At 42.0% G+C, this 17,684-nt stretch overlaps 1 protein-coding gene across 1 annotated transcript in view; it reads left to right on the top strand.

Moving 5' to 3' along the window:
- PIP4K2A (phosphatidylinositol-5-phosphate 4-kinase type 2 alpha) overlaps positions 1-8,875 on the top strand; it is a 78,722-nt gene extending 69,847 nt beyond the window's left edge. The window contains exon 10 of the mRNA XM_060782388.2: positions 912-8,875. Within this exon, the coding sequence (XP_060638371.1) occupies positions 912-992 (81 nt within the window). The 3' untranslated portion in view covers positions 993-8,875. The remainder of the gene's footprint in view (positions 1-911) is intronic.
- Positions 8,876-17,684: the final 8,809 nt, after the last annotated feature.

Below are 17,684 nucleotides of genomic sequence, written 5' to 3'. Positions count from 1 at the left end.
TCCCAGTTGGATGCCCCACCAACGTGGATCTTCCTCCAGAGGCAAACCAAGAATGGCCAACTTGGAAGACCCTGAACATACTTGGAAGTGGAGTGAGCAGATCAAAAGACAACCTGGCAAAATGACACTACCTAAAGGAATCCTCCATCTCATGTGACTATGGAGCAGAACAGACAACTCCGCATTTGTATGCTTGTCTGCAATATCCTGCCTCATGTACAAAGGAAGAATTGTTGGGAGGCTACAGACAATGAGGTTGCTGTTGCCTGTTTTTGGTCAAAATGATATTTAGCTGCTTGTGCTCCTATTTTTATCTGTTTTATATAACTTTATGCAATGGGTTGTTGTAGGTTTTTCGGGCTGTATGGGCATGTTCTAAAAGCATTCTCTCCTGACGTTTTGCCCACATCTATGGCAGGCATCCTCAGAGGTTGTGAGGTCTGTTGGAAAGTTGGCAAGTGTCCTGATTTTTAATACTGGTAGCCAGGACAGTAAATAAAGAGGAACACTCAAACAACGGGAGAATTCCTGACATGAAACAATCAGGGCCAGCTAAACCTCACAACAAAGAATTTGCCCAGGCAGGAATCAGACAGTCTTTGAAGCTACAAGGCCATTCAATACTAATCAACATGGTCATTTGCAACATTCACACTTGCCTCAAGCAGACAAGAGTTCTTTCTCCCACCCTGGACATTCCACAGGTATATAAACCTCACTTGCCTAGTTTCCAACAGACCTCACAACCTCTGCCATAGACGCAGGTGAAACATTAGGCGAGAATGTTTCTATGACATTCTGTGATTCTGGCCATGAAAGCCTTCGACAATACAATTTATGCAATGCTTTTGATATGAAATAAATAAACCTCTTTCTCTGCTCCCCCCTCCCGCATTGTTCTTGCTTTGCAGGCCGGTGCGGAAATTTCAACAGTTAACCCCGAACAGTATTCAAAGCGGTTCTTGGACTTTATTGCCAACATTTTGACGTAACCTAATGTTCCATGGGACAGATACGAGGTCTGGGAACAGCAGCAATGGCTACCAGTGTGTAAGGGATAAAAGCTTCTTTTAAAAGGAACTCTCAAGTGCTATCTTGCAGAAGGCAGCCCCCTTGTTTACATCTGCTGGCAAAGATGACTGACTGGGGTGAAATATTCGCTTTTAAACAGCTGCCTGATTATGCCCAGCATAGTTCTAGCTATTTCCGATGCGCGCACGTGTGTGTGTGTGAGTGTGTGTGCGTGTATGAGTGTGCAAAAACAAATATAAATTAACTAATATTAACTAAAATAGTTCAGCTTCTTACTCGGTGTGCATTGCAAGAACAACACTCCGTGGATACTAGCTGAGATGGAACGAATGGACAAAGGAGTTGGGGTGGGAGGGAGGGAAGGGAAGGGAGGAATACGTGCATGTTAAGCTCAACAACAACAGCGTTGGTATCAAAGTTAAACTGTGGATCAGTTTATTTTTTGAGCCAAGAGGTGCAACACAGTATTGGTGGTGATGACGACTCTGACCTTTCTGCACAGGTTACACTTAACAATCCTGCATGCTGACTCTCCTTAAGAATAGCTCCATGTGTTGGAAGCGTTCCTGTTGGCAACACTTAGATTTTAATTTTATTAAATTGGCCTATCGCAACAGGAAACAGTCTTCCAGGAATTGAGAGGTTTTGGCTCTAGTTTTACTACAGTCTAAATGCCATAATCATGCTGGGTTTTCTTTGCCAAGGGTAAACATATTCTGGGGGTGGGAGCTGGAAAAAAAAAGGAGGTTTCACTGTTTTAGTACATGAAGATTTCACACAGTATGTTTATCATATAGGAACTAACTCTGCTACAGAGGAAATCAGATGGGTTTTTAGGAGAAATGCATTGTTTTGGGCAATAATAGTGTTTTCCACCTCACGAACAAAGGAATAGGAAAGTCTGTTCACTTCTGATTGATCAAAAACCGAGAAAAAAAGTTTTAAATGCTTACATGTGCTGTTTTTAATATTCTATTAAAGTACTCCTTTTTTAAGCCCTAAACTTTACTGTTTACATTACTAGGAAGACAGGGATGCTTTTGAGAGGCTGTGTGCAGTATGTGAATCTGAAGTTTACATGTAAAGTTATTTTGCAGTACAAGATGAAGTAATATCTTGAGATGTAATATGCAGTAATGTACCCAGGTGGATGCTTCACTCACTTCCATGATAGATTTTGCAATTAATGATGGCCGATTGTTTGAGGAATTGTTTTAGAAGTGGCATTTTTATTACTTCAGTGGTAATAATCAGCTTTGTCTTTTCTCCAAATCATGATGTTTGGTTGCTTAAAGGTTTGCCGTCCCTTGTTAACCTGTTTTCAATACTCTGACCTTGGGGAAAGTTCCAAACTTCAGTAAAGACCTAATTAGAGATATATGGTTAAAATTATGTTCTCTACTTACTTACACACTGTGCTAAAATTGTGCCTTTTTGTCATTCTTTGTTGAAACAGACATTCGTGGGCAACTCATAACAACGAAAACTCCCCTCTCCCACTGCAACCTAAAGCTTTTCCCAAGAGTGCCAGGTTGCCTTCTCTTGTAACACAATGCCAGGACTGTTCAGACTCTAGCTGTGTATAATGCATTGACTTTAGCAAATTCTGATGAAACAGCAGTTAATACCACCCTTGTTGTTAAGTTGTTTTTTTAAAAAAAGATTTAACGTATCTAAGTGGGTTTTATTTTCTCACCAAAGATGAGAAATTTTAAGGGTTTAATTAATTAGAGGGTGCCCTGGTGGCACAGTGGGTTAAACCGCTGAGCTGCTGAACTTGCTGACCAAAAGGTTGGCAGTTTGAATCTGGGGAGCAGGGTGAGTTTCCACTGTTAGCCCCAGCTTCTGCCAACATAGCAGTTCGAAAACATGCAAGTATGAGTAATAGGTACCACTTCTGCGGGAAGGTAGCAGCACTACATGCAGACATGCTGGTCACATGCCCTAAGCTCTTCGGCTTAGAAATGGAGATGAGCACCATCCTCCAGAGTCGGACACAACTAGACTTAATGTCAGGGGAAACTTTTATTACTTCATAGAATCATAGGATCATAGAGTTGGAAGAGACCTCATGGGTCATCCAGTCCAAACCCCTGCTAAGAAGAAGGAAAATTGAATTCAAAGCACCCCTGACAGATGGCCATCCAGCCTCTGTTTAAAAGCTTACAAAGAAGGAGCCTCCACCACACTCCGGGGCAGAGAGTTCCACTGCTGAACGGCTCTCACAGTCAGGAAGTTCTTCCTAATGTTCAGATGGAATCTCCTCTCTTGTAGTTTGAAGCCATTGTTCCACATCCTAGTCTCCAGGGAAGCAGAAAACAAGCTTGCTCCCTCCTCCCTATGACTTCCTCTCATGTATTTATACATGGCTATCATGTTTCCTCAGACTTCACTTCTTCAGGCTAAACATGCCCAGCACTTTAAGTCGCTCCTCATAGGGATTGTTCTCTAGACCCTTGATCATTTCAGTCGCCCTCCTCTGGACACATTCCAGCTTGTCAATATCTCTCTTCAATTGTGGTGTCCAGAATTGGACACAATATTCCAGGTGTGGTTTAACCAAGGCAGAATAGAGGGGTAGCATGTCTTCCCTGGATCTAGAAAGTTATAGTCCTATTTATGCAGGTCAAAATCCCATTGGCTTTAGGAATTGTGGGAGTTGAAGTCCAAAACACCTGGAGGGCCGAAGTTTGCCCATGCCTGGTATAGACAGTACTGCGCAAGACAGACTAATGTCTAACCTTGTGCAAGACAGCTTTCTCTATTTTCCTCATCCGTAGCTCTTCTGTTGCTGCCTCTCATTCACTTCTGCAGCCCTGGCTCACTTCCCAGCCAGCTATACATCATTCATGATTGTGTGAGAGAAGAAGCGTCGGCCACATTAGGTTCCCACCAACTTGTTCTCCTTCCTCCTTGATATGTTTATAAACGTCCAGAATTGCTCGATGACTGTGTTGCGCAGTGATCATGCGGCCCCACTATGTTTTAATGTTATGTCAACTATTTCGAATGTGGGTGGCATTTTAATTTCTTTCAGGGATTAGCTTTCTTCCACAATTAAGAATAGCTGTAGCTTCCATCCTAAGGTCCATTATGGAACATGATACCCAAAATTGTACTCATCAATTTGGATATGTTACAGAAATGACACATGTCAAAGTAACTCAAGGAAGATCTGTCAATCATTGTTTTACGTTTCCTTGTTGAATTACACTACATTTGTATATGTGTACTCTTTCCACATATAGACATTCAGCAAATGTTTTTGTTTTTTTCTTAACCTGAATATCTTCTCAAATGCACCCCACACTTTTATGAAGGAGGCCACACTGGATGTTTGTAGACCTCCATCTGTGTTTCAACCAATGTGTCTCGGAAAGATGCTTCAACAATTATATTTCCATCTCATTTCCCATTTGAGCTGGTACAATTTGATATATTGTATACTGTATCCTTCCCTGGGCTGTCACCACAAATTCTACCATCTGTGATTATCAAGAATATAAATTAACTTCATAATAGACATCTTTAATTTCTAATGTTTCGCTAAATGTGTTGCTTCACTTCTAATGTTAGTCCACATAATAGATTCTCACAGCTGTAATCATATATTGAATATGTGTTGTTGAAGGCTTTCATGGCCAGAATCACTAGGTTGCTATGAGTTTTCCGGACTGTATGGCCACGTTCCAAAAACACTCTCTCCTGACATTTCACCCACATCTATGGAGCCCCCAGTGGTGCAGAGGGTTAAACCCCTGAGCCGGCAGGACTGACAGGTTGCAGGTTCTAATCCGGAGAGAGGCAGATGAGTTCCCTCTGTCACCTCCAGCTCCTCATGCGGGGACATGAGAGAAGCCTCCCACAAGGATGATAAAAACATCAAATCATCTGGGCATCCCCTGAGCAATGTCCTTGCAGACGGCCAATTCTCTCACACCAGAAGCAACTTGCAGTTTCTCAGGTCACTCCTGACAACAAAAAAAACAAAACAAAAAACCCACATCTATGACAGGCAGAGGTTGTGAGGTATATTGGAAACTAAGCAAGGGAGGTTTATAGATTTGTAGAAGGTCCAAGGTGGATGAAAGAACTCTTGTCTGCTGGAAACAAGTGTGAATGTTGCAATTAATCACCTTGATTAGCATTGCAAAGCCTTGCAGCTTCAAGGCCTGGCTGATTCTTGCCTCTAATTTTAGAGTTTTAGAGTTACTGTTCTAAAATTAGGACAGTAAATAAAGAATAACAGGGCAATTCCAGACATGACACAATCAGAGCCAGCTAACATCTCCCAACAAAGGATTCCCCCAGGCAGGAATATACCTCACAACCTCTGAGGATGCCTACCATACATGTGGGAGAAAAATCAGGAGAGAAAGCTTCTGGAAAATGGCCAGACAGCCCGGAAAACTCACAGCAACCCATATATTGAAGAATTTGTCCATATTTCTTGTCCTTTTGTGCTTTCATCATTCCCAACAAATTCTAGTCTTTTTTGTAATTTTTTTTATGTCCTCTATCATCATATATATTTCAGTCCAGTATTTCTATGCTTCATCTCATGTCCACCACATATGTAAATTCTTTCCTATTGTCATTCAGGAGCCTTGTTGATCACTCTGCAAACAGTCCTCATTTTGCTTTCAGTAAAGCTAGTAGCTGCTGTATGGTTTCCTTACATGTTTCATTATTTTCTGCCCTTGTATTTTTATGATTTTTAGCCACATATATTCATACTCCATTTATCTAGAGTTGGATTGAGTTTTCTGCCAACTCTTCTTTCTGATTCCGTTGTGCACATTTAGAGATAACCACTGTCTATATCTTGTGAGGCTTGCTATAAAATTGAGGTCTGCATTTCTTTTCCCACTAAACCGTTTCCCTTCTATTTTTGTCTGCATTGCTAGCATAGCTTGGTCACCATACTTCTTGGCTCGTCCCTCTAGATTCCATTTACTGGGGTTTGGGAAATATGGTTTTGTTTAGTCTCAGACATTCGTTTCAAATGGATTTTCCTCTTATAGGCTTCCTTATCCATCAGATGATTTATTTATTCGTTCATTCTCTTTGTTTCCAGTCCATATTGTGATATCATCATTATTAGGGCACAAATTGTTTTGTATAAGCTTTTGAGACACCCTTCATTATCAATTCACCAATCATTTTTTATAAGTGGTTTATTGGTTTAATAAAAAGTATTGTCAGAATATGGACTTCAGCATTTGCTGTTTGGTTTAAACCGCTGAGCTTGCTGACCCAAAGGTTGACGGTTCAAATCCAGGGAGCAGGGTAAGCTCCCGCTGTTAGCCCCAGCTTCTGCCAACCTAGCAGTTAGAAAACATGCAAATGTGAGTTGATCAGTAGGTACCGCTTTGGTGGGAAGGTAACAGCGCTCCATGCAGTCATGCTGGCCACATGACCTTGGAGATGTCTATGGACAACACCGGCTCTTCGGCTTAGAAATGGAGATGAGCACCACCCCCAGAGTCAAACATGACTATACTTCATGTCAAGGGGAAACCTTTATCTTTACTTTAACACAACATCCTTTGCATTTTTTTTTCTGTTTCCAATCTATTGCTGAAAATTGGTTTGTGTCTTTGCCATCTGCTCACCATTCATCAGCTGCACCCTCTCTAGAAACGGCGTCCTTTCAAAACTTAGGCTAAACTATTTGCTTGTTTTGTGATTCTCTACTGGGGCTAACTTGCAAAGCAGTCTCCTAAGGAATGTGCAGATTCCCCGTATTTGAATTCTTCTTCTTCTTCATTCAGATTTTCCCTCAAATTAGAGATTATCTGCCCATGTGCTACACCAAGCAGTTAAGTCAGTAACTTGATCTGATTAGAGTTTGGATGTCAAAATAATCACAATAAAAATTCAAAGTATACTTCACGCAACAAAATCTTATTCTCAGTTCTTGTGAGTTGCCGTTTGTCCGTGGCACAGCACAGTGATTACACTAATTCGTTCTCCACAACTTGAGGTCTTCTCTTCTGTCTCCACGAGGTCTGTAGTTGCTCATATTCAGTTGCATTGGTTTATATGCTTTTAATTACTGCTTGTAACAACACGCTTGTCATTTTCAACAAAGATATATCATTTATTGTCATAGGTCACAGTTGTCCCATTAATACAGACTTGGCTTTCTCAGGGTAGCGCACCCTGTTCCCAGTCCTATTCTCACAATTTTATTAGACGCAGACGTGAAAAGCGTTATTGCAAGCCTCACCAATGTTAATGTTCAGATCCCTACTGAATAGATAATAAGATTGGCATTCACTTGGGAAGGGGTGGCTCCCTAGATTCCTTCTTGGATAATGCAGTTTTTAATGCACCTTTTCATTGGCATTCACTCGTGTTGGTCATCCAAGCATGGGTTTATGTTCCTTATGTTATGGGTTTTCATAATTGCCAGAAAGCCATACCCAGCCAATAGTCCATACATATATTGCAGAATGCCATATCTAATATATTTACTTTCTAATAAGTTGTCTATAATTTCATAAGGGAACAAATGAGAAACCCCTCTGATGGGTTGTGATAAGCCCAGATGAGATTGGGGTGTCTTACCAAGGCACTCCAAGCGTTTTGTGGTTGGATCAAACTGGATGATTGGGCCTTGGCTACTACGCATGGGCAATCCATGGTTCTAAATGGTTCGAAAGTACTTACAAAACTAAAGTTCTGGTGGTGAAAACTAAGGGGCACTGATGCTTTGTTTCTACAGTGTTGCTAAAGTTCTGTTTGTGAAAATTTCAGAACTCTTAACAAAACTTTCAAAATTGTATTATTTCATTATTGGCAATTTTAACGACAGAACCAATTAGGAACTGCCATTTATAACGAAATTTTGAAAGTTTTGTTAGAGTTCTGAAATTTTCACCACCAGAACTTTAGAAACACTGTAGAAGCAAAGCATTAGCGCCCCCTAGTTTTCACCACCAGAATTTTAGTTTTGTAAGTAGCTTTGATCCATTTAGAACAGTGGTTCTCAACCTGTGGGTCCCCAGGTGTTTTGGCCTTCAACTCCCAGAAATCCTATCAGCTGGGATTTCTGGGAGTTGTAGGCCAAAACACCTAGGGGACCCACAGGTTGAGAACCACTGATTTAGAACCACGGATTGCCGCTACCCTTCTTTGCCAACCATTGAGAACAAGTGGGTCCATATTCCTACCAGCACATCTGTTAGTCTGTGTAACAGGATTATTTGAGATCAGGATTGAGACGTAGGTCTGGTCTATCAGGCACAACTTGTACATTATTGCTCTCCAGGTGAGGCATACACCTGGGCTTTCCTAACAATCCCAGATAGATGCCTTCTTCCTGTGTGTCTCTCTAGTCTCCTTCCAGGATCCCAACTTCCTCCCAATCCTGTTGCTGTGTGGCCCTTCTAGTGATGTTAACAGTACTGTAATGTATGTGTATAACTCTGTGTATTTATGTATTTAAGTTGATAAGTGTGGCTTGGTTTTCCTATTTGTGTCCCCCTCATACACGCACACCCATTTCTCTTTTGACACCACATGAATGTTTTAATTTTTTACTCTACACAGTGGCTTCTAAGGTGTATCATGGGACTGAAAAGATACTACCAGGAAACTTTAAGAGGTACATAATTGTTACATTTTTAAAAAGGTAAATATTCCAATGTGGCCAATTAACATACGCTTTTTAATGAAGTAATTACAAAGCCTTTTTTTTGTCTGTAACAATCTTTGGCACTCGTTACTGTTAAATTGTTTGAAGAAGGTGAGGAAGTTTCACATTGTATCGCCTAGTTCTAAAAACACTCCAGACATGAGGCTTTATAAAATAAAGCACTTTGACTTGCTAGGAAAACCTTTGTCCTTTTTTGTCTCTCGTGTGCGTTGAGTCACTTTTGCAGCCAAATGTTGGTTACCTCATTAACATGGAGTATGCATTTCGACATCAGAATCACTAGGATGCCTTTTTATTAAATATTCCATCTTGAGTCCAGATGTCTGTATTCATTTTTTACACATTTCCTGGGAATGAAATAATGTTTGATGCAAACTTGAGAGGCTCCACTATCACCACAGATGCCTGAAGAAAGGCCTGACTTTGTGTCAGATTTATGTGGCACAGTGGGTTAAACCCTTGTGACAGCGGGACTGATGACCGACAGGTCAAAGGTTTGAATCCAGGGAGAGTGTGAATGAGCTCCCTCTGTCAGCTCCAGCTCCCCATGCAGGGACATGAGAGAAGCCTCCCACAAAGATGGTAAAACATCAGAACACCTGGGCATCCCTTAGGCAATGTCCTTGCAAACAGTACTTAAAGGTTGTTATGTGGGGTAGCATGACTTCCCCGGATCTAGAGACACTAGACTCCTATTGATGCAGGCCATAAATAGTAGTCCCACCATTACCATTGATGTTTTAGCAGGCTGGTTTGATAACATTCTTCTCTCTATTGGGAAACAACTTGTTCCTCATCATGGTCCCAAATCCTCTGGAAATCTTAGAAAAACATTAATGAGAAGGAGCTTTCCAACACTTAATTAGAAACAGATACATCTCATAGCCCTGTGACTTTTGACTCAGTTGTAACTTACTGGAATGTGAAATGGCTGAGCCTTTTAAAAATAAAAATGTAGCTTACCAGCCTATTCACTTACCCTGAGACCTGAAGGGAGCTCTTTTGAACAGAAATCGGAAATTGATCGTTGAACTTACCATATATGTTGGTATTCTGTCCCAGGTACTGATAGAAATCATTATTAAAGCTCAAATTGTTCAAGTAGTGCTTGAGAGGTTGGTTCTGTGGGAGTGGGAGTGGGGACATGTGAGATGCAGCTTCTGGGATCTCCCAAATATTTATTGTATAGGTTCTTGTGGGTTTTTTCGGGCTATAGAGCCATGTTCTAGAGGCATTGCTCCTGACGTTTCGCCTGCATCTATGGCAAGCATCCTCAGAGGTTGTGAGGTCTGTTGGAAGTAGGAAAAATGGGTTTATATATCTGTGGAATGGCTGGGGTGGGGCAAGGAGCTCTTCCCTGCTGCAGTTAGGTGTGAATGTTTAGCATTCACATTCACACCTAACTGCACCAGGGAAGAGCTCCTTGCCCCACCCCAGCCATTCCACAGATATATAAACCCATTTTTCCTACTTCCAACAGACCTCACAACCTCTGAGGATGCTTGCCATAGATGCAGGCGAAACGTCAGGAGCAATGCCTCTAGAACATGGCTCTATAGCCCGAAAAAACCCACAAGAACCTAGTGATTCCAGCCATGAAAACCTTCGACAATACATTTATTGTATATCTTCAGTTGGTGCCCCTTAAACAAATCTGTCACATATACTGATCCTTTATCTCCAAGACTGTGCAGCTTGATCCCTGGATGAGGAATACTACATTGTGAAGACGTTAGCTCTTAGAAAATCCTATAAAAGTTAAAATCCGTCTACAGGACTTTTTTCCAGATGCCTAGATCAAGTATATTAATCTTATGAGCAAAACTGTTCAGGTTTCCAAGTGAAATAAGGAGTGCAAACGGGAGAATTTCAGCAGGTGTTTGGATAACAAGCAACACCTGGAATTATTTCTGCTGCAGAACTACGAGGGGTACCTGGAAAGTAAGGTTACAAGGTTTTTTTAAAAAAAATGCAAAGAATGAATATATTTTAATAAAACTTACATGGATTATAGCATAGGTATTACATTATTTTTCCACATAATCACTATTCAGTTCAATACATTTTGTCATCTGTGCAACGAGTTTTTTGGTGCCTGTGTCATAGAAGTCTCCCGCCACCTTCAATTTTCGTCACGTCAATTTTCACCACCTCCTACTCGCTGGAAAAGTGTTTTCCACCCAGGAGTTCCTTCAATTTAATGAACAGATGATAGTTACTGGGTGTGACTCTTGGGGTGCATGAGCGATGTGAGGAGCGCATTGTCATGAAGGAGACAGAAAGAAATGGAATGAGGAAGCTCATCTCCAACCGTCACCACACCAGTTGATAAGCTACTGACGACTAACACTGCTCATTCACTTCCGTTGGCTTTCCGCTACATGGCAGTGATACAAACTTCTCCGGGGAAAATTCACTGCAAGAGCTATGTGCCTTATAACCTTACTTTCCAGATAACCCTTGTAATAAAGGTACAGGCACCTTGTCCCTTATTTCAACTGAAGAGCTTCAAGGTTCGGATCAACAATATGTTCCTACTGACTCCGTTGTACTGAACCCCCTTCATGTGAATAACTGCCTTTAGTTGGGATACCTTTATCACCAATGTTTGTTCAATTGAGAGTGTATCTATACTGTGGAACTGATGCACTTCGACACCGCTTTAACTCAATGCCATGGAATTATATTATTTGTAGTCTGAGACACCAGCACACATTGGAAGAGAAGGCTAAAGACACTATAGAACTGCAACTCCTATAGTATTGAGCCAAGGAAATTAAAATGATGTCCGGTGGCACAGTGGGTTAAAGCACTGAGCTGCTGAGCTTGTTGATCGAAAGGTCGCAGGTTCGATTCCGGGGAGCGGCGTGAGCTTCCGCTGTGAGCCCTAGCTTCTGCCAACCTAGCAGTTCGAAAACATGCAAATGTGAGTAGATCAATAGGTACCGCTCCGGCGGGAAGGTAACGGCGCTCCATGCAGTCATGCTGGCCACATGACCTTGGAGGTGTCTATGGACAACGCTGGCTCTTCGGCTTAGAAATGGAGATGAGCACCACACCCCAGAGTCAGACATGACTGGACTTAATGTCAGGGGACTACCTTTACCTTTACCTTTACAAACTGCATTATTTCTACCGTGTAGAGCAGTGGTTTTCAACCTGTAGGTCCCCAGATATTTAGGCCTTCAACTCCCAGAAATCCTAACAGCTGGTAAACTGGCTGGGATTTCTGGGAGTTGTAGGCCAAAACACCTGGGGACCCACAAGTTGAGAACAAGTGGTGTAAAGGCATCCTCAGCCTGGGCCAGCATAAAGGGAGCAATATTCCATTTAGCAGAAGTGAAGAAATGCTGTGAATCTTTAAAGCAAGGCTTGAAAAGCTGCCTGAGGAGTTTGGAGCGCCACCCGCATCCCGTAGGGCTTGTGTTTCGTATAATTATATATTGCCCTTCAATCAAATGGTTTCCTAGGCAGCTCACACCAGAATAAAATAACAGTAATAATACATTCAACCTGATCAAATAACAACACCAGGCAGGAAGCGAAGAATTAGGAGCAGCTGTTAAAACTCACAGGTAAAAATTGTTTCACTTTGTTGTTGTTCTAAAGTAGGGATAATAAAAAGGTTAAATATTGGCAGCTCTTTGGGAAGCAGGATACTGAACTTGATGAAATGCAGAGTCAGTTTGGTAACACATTTGTTTCTGTCACACAAACGAGATGCTCCAGCAGGCTGATATGACACAAAACAGACCCTGTCAGGGCTGCAACAAATTGCAGACAGATTGCTGCTCCTGTCAGCTTATGTATTACTAAGAGAGAACTTTTCCTTCCTATTAGCAGGGAGCCCTTGTGCCTTCATAAGCCACAGATAATGGGGCTGGATTTCCTTCTGTTGTTTTTTTGCAATAGTAGAAGGGGACTCTTTGGGGGAAAGGGCATGGAAGCACATGGGCAAGTTTTAAAAAATCACATCCAGGCTAGGAAACACTCTGAGGATGAAGTCACAGGAAACATCTACTGTGTTCAGGCCATCTTTTCTCAACAGCTGCCCTCTGAAGTATCACATTACGATTCCCTTTATCACTAATGTCCTATGCTAGGATCCCCTGGTGTCGAGAGGACCATTTCCAATTTTTTTTGTCATGTCACTCCTACTTGAGAAACTGCAAGTTACTTCTGGTGTGTGAAAATTGGCCGTCTGCAAGGACGTTGCCCAGGGGACGCCCGTATGTTTTGATGTTTTATCATCCTTGTAAGAGGCTTCTCTCATGTCCCCACATGAGGAGCTGGAGCTGATAGAGGGAGCTCATCCGCACTCTCCCTGGATTTGAACCTGCGACCTGTTGGTCAGTCCTGCCGGCACAGGGGCTTAACCCACTTCGCACCAGGGGCTCCTTTTCCATGATACTACATGGCAACATTCTTATTAAGATCTTAGTGACACACCGTGCATAGATGACGAGATTTATTTGGGATTCAACGTCTTCATTTCTGGGATTTGCATGTCAGAAATAAAACTTCCAACATGGCTCTGCAGCTAAGAGGCAATTTGTGAAGTCCCAGAAGGCAGCCTTAATACAAGTGCAATATGTGGATGGGAATATGTTAGATATATGAATCTGACTTGTTTTTGCATGAGCTGCATCTTCAGAACCAAATTAAAGGGCAGCCCTAGCCTAATTGTTGAGGTTGCTAGTGCATACACTACAATACGTAAACAATCCTTATCCAGGAATGGATATGATTGTCATATCACCCCAAGCTGGTCATGCACATCTATCCCTAAGTTAAAAGGATTGGACTGCTGGTGATGAGAGAACCAGCTGATAACTGAAGATCTGATCCATGTTTCACATCCTTTTGCCCTCCAGGTGTTTTGGATTTCAGCTCCCAGAAATCCCAGCCAGTTTACCAGCTGTTAGGAATTGTGAGAGCGGAACTTCAAAACACCTGGAAGACCTAAGGTTTGGAAACACTGATCTAGATTAATAAATCCCCCAAACATGTATAAGGTAAGATTCCTGTGTTCCTCTTTGGCCAATATAACTCTGCATAATATGGATTTTACTCTTCTATTCTGCCATCTGTCATAAACCTCTTAATTTTGCTATTTGGAGATGGTGTTTCTACCGGCTGGAATAAGGGAAGCCTTCCACAACTTGGCCAGAAAGAGTGCTTCCCCTAACATGTGATACATCCTCTCCTTTCTGTCAGTTGGGATATAAAAACTTGGCTCCCACTTTTTTATCTGAGCCAATGCTTTGATCCATTGTTCATTGGAGCCTGGAAGCATTTTCAGTCATTGATATCCTTTAAGGAAGGTGGGATCGTGCAGGATGCTTCAGTTTGCTCCCTTCCAAAACAACAGCTATCACAACAAATGAATGGTGTGCTTCAAGAACTATTAGTTGGAAAGCTTATGTTGAATTCAGCAGAGGGCCTTGCCTGGAACATAACTCTTCTCTTTCTGTACACAACTGAAAAACGGGGACAGACATGGGCTGGACGATGGTACTTTCCACACCATAGCCAAAATGCCTTCAGGAACCATGTCATATGCTCTGGAAGTGAGCAAACCACTTCAAAAGCTGAAAGTTAATGTGACAATTGCTTTCTTTTCCAAGAAAGTCTCTCTGTAAAACACAAATGTGGAAACAAGCTAGCTTTACTGGAGGGCGAATGGGTTGGCTTGACTTCACTGAATCACTCTTGGAGAGCGTTTCTTTATAACATATTAGGGCAGAACAAGCTTTAGGCTATATGAGGGTCAAACATTAGTTTGGATCAAGAGAAAGCTGGAGTCTCTAAATACATATGCATACAATATTAGAAGGGCCATCCAGTAATATATATTTATCATATCAGAAGCGAATTAAGGGTACAGTTGTAATGTATTTAAGAAACACAAAGTTTTAAAACTTGGCATTATATTAAATGTCCTTTGACCAGTAACTGGCCACTTGGAGTGCCTCTGGTGTTGCTATAAGAAGGTCCTCCATTGTGCATGTGGCAGGGCTCAGATTGCATTGCAATAGGTGGTCTGTGGTTTGCTCTTCTCCACACTCACATGTCATGGATTCCACTTTGTGGCCCCATTTCTCAAGGTTGTCTCTGCACCTCGTGGTGCCAGAGCACACTCCGTTCAGCACCTTCCAAGTTGCCCAGTCTTCTGTGTTTCCAGAAGGGTGTCTCTCATTCAGTATCAGCCATGGATTCACAGGCACGATTGGTGGGAACGAGGGACAGGGCCTTCTCGGTGGTGGCCCCGTGACTCTGGAACTCCCTCCCCAAAGACATCAGGCAGGCCCCAACATTGGCAGTCTTTAGAAGGAGCTTGAAAATATGGATGTTCCGGTGTGCCTTCCCAGAATAAGGAATCCTAAGCAATATGTCCTCAATGCACTTTATGAGAGATTTAGAACTGTCTGCACGTCCACCTTTCCCAAAATATTCCTCCTATCCCCTATAAACTTCTCAGCTTTTAACTTTTAAAACTTTTACATTTGGCCCGCCTCATGTTTTTAAAATGTGTTGTGTTATTATTGCATTGTTTTGTTATTTATTGTTTTGTTGTTGTTGTTTTCATGATGTTGTTGGGCTTGGCCTCTTGTAAGCCGCACCGAAGTCCTGCAGGAGATGGTAGTGGGGTATAAGAACAATAAATAAATAAATAAATAAATAAATAAATAAATTCAGTATCAGCCATGGCTTGAGGTTCCGGGTTTTCATCTGCCACTTTTGAACTCTCGCTTGCTGATGTGTTCCTCCGAACATCTCTGTAGATCTTAGGAAGCTATTTCTTGATTTAAGGCGTTGGCGTGCTGGCGGATATCCGAACAGGGGATGAGCCGGAGATGTCACTGCCTTGGTCCTTTCATTATTGGCTGCTACTTCCCAGCGGATGTCAGGTGGTGCAATACCGGCTAGACAATATAATTTTTTCCAGTGGCATAGGGCATAGACATCCTGTGATAATGTAGCATATCTCATTAAGAGCTGCATCCACTGTTTTAATGTGTTGAGATGTGTTCCACACTGGGCACGCATACTCAGCAGCAGAGTAGCAAAGAACAAGAGTAGATGCCTTCACTGTGTCTGGTTGTGATCCCCAGGTTGTGCCAGTCAGCTTTCATACAATATTGTTTCTAGCACCCACTTTTTGCTTGATATTCAAGCAGTGCTTCTTGTAGGTCAGAGCACGGTCCAGGGTAACCCAGATATTTGGGTGTGTTGCAATACTCCAATGGGATTCCTTCCCATGTAATCCTCAGAGCTCAAGATGCTTGACTGTTCTTAAGGTGAAAAGCATACATCTGCATTTTAGATGGATTAGGAATCATCTGGTTTTCCCCATAATAGGCAGTAAGAGTACCTAAATCTGTAGGCAGTAAGAGCACCTGAGATAGGCCTGCCTCAAGGGGAGCCTGCTTGTTCATCAGTGTTTAACATTTACACAAATGATCAGCCACTGCCAGAAGAGACAGAGAATTTCATCTATGCTGACGATTGTGCCATCACTGCCCAAGCAGGGAGTTTTGAAATGGTTAAACAGAATCCAGTAACGACTGAGTTGTAATGATTACCTTCTTTCAAAACAATAACAGAGATGGGAAAGTTTAGATCAGAACCCTGAGGCAAAGAAGAGCCTTGTCTTTTCTAGCCAGTGTTCTAAGTGTTCTTAGAATTTCTAAAACAAATGTGAGCTTTTCACATGCCTCCTATATTGGTATGTGTTGTCTTTTCAAATCACTTGTTAATGTAACAGAAACCATGAATTTCATAGAGTTTTCTTAGACTAGGGATAATCAGAGGTATTTTTATCAGTTCCTCCTGAAATATAGCCTATAGTAGCTGGTATTCATTGGTGATCTCTTATCCAAGTACGAATCAGGGCTGGTTTTATTTAGCTTTTAGAGTAGATATAGTTCCTATAATTCCTTATCCTCATCAGTGTTGAGTGCAGGAATTCTGGAGTTCATTGTTCAAAATGTAACATACTCTCCAGTGTTTCACTGATAATACCAGGACCATAAGAATGTGGCCGAGATGGCAAAAGTTACTAACGAGGAAGAACACACAAGTTAGGAAAGTCTGCTTCTGTCTGAGCTTAGTGAGAAGAGCCCCATCCTATCTCATCCCGTCCTCTGCCCCCATTGAATGAACTGAGTGCAAAGTACTTTTGCTCTTTGTACTCAGTTTGCAGCAGCTGAGGGAAGTAGGAGACAAAGGGAGAAGGTGAGAGAAAGAGAGGAAAATTGGGGCATTTTAAAAGCAGCTAGAAAAGTATCAATGAAGGAGTAAACACAACTGTGCCTGTCAAATTGGGACAGTTGAAGGAAGGGGTGAAAGTCCATCACACTAGACTGCCTCTCCAAGTGATTTGTTTTTTTCTGAGTTACAAAGGTAGGCAAGCAAGTATTTGAAAAGGAAACTTTGGAAAGGAAAAACAAGGGAATTTTCCAGATTGATGTAAAGAAGCATTAAATTATTGCAATATATCTCTATGGACAATTCCATTCATCGCAGCTCTTCTGTTTAAAAAAATACGATTCCTGGGGTTTCTCCCTCCTCTCATGCAAATGCCATCCATTAAACAGTTAAAAGGCAATTAATTAGCTATAAACATTTAACGGACTTGCAACCTGCTCTTTAAAATGCTCGGCTTTACAGAAGGGGAGGAACAGCTGACTCGCGGCACGGTGGCAAAGCCACTGTCCAACAAATGGTAAGACATTCCCAAGATAACACAACAGATTGAGCTTTTGGTAGGAGATGGAACGCAACCAGCTAATGTGTGTATCAGTCAGCACAAGCCGCAGTGTCAGGTTGTCAAGTGTTTGTTTCACCACATGGGGACATCTTTCTGCTCCCTTGCTTTCTGTTTGTGCTTCAAACCATTAATTAGTGCCAATCTTCTCTGGTACGTCGCTCTGGGTCCCCCATCGGCTCTCATCTCGGCAGGCAGGATGCCGTCCTGTGGCCTGCA

The sequence above is a fragment of the Anolis sagrei genome, chromosome 6 (genome assembly GCF_037176765.1).
Source record: "Anolis sagrei isolate rAnoSag1 chromosome 6, rAnoSag1.mat, whole genome shotgun sequence".
Lineage (NCBI taxonomy): Eukaryota > Metazoa > Chordata > Lepidosauria > Squamata > Dactyloidae > Anolis > Anolis sagrei.
This window is presented reverse-complemented; position numbering and strand designations above follow the sequence as displayed.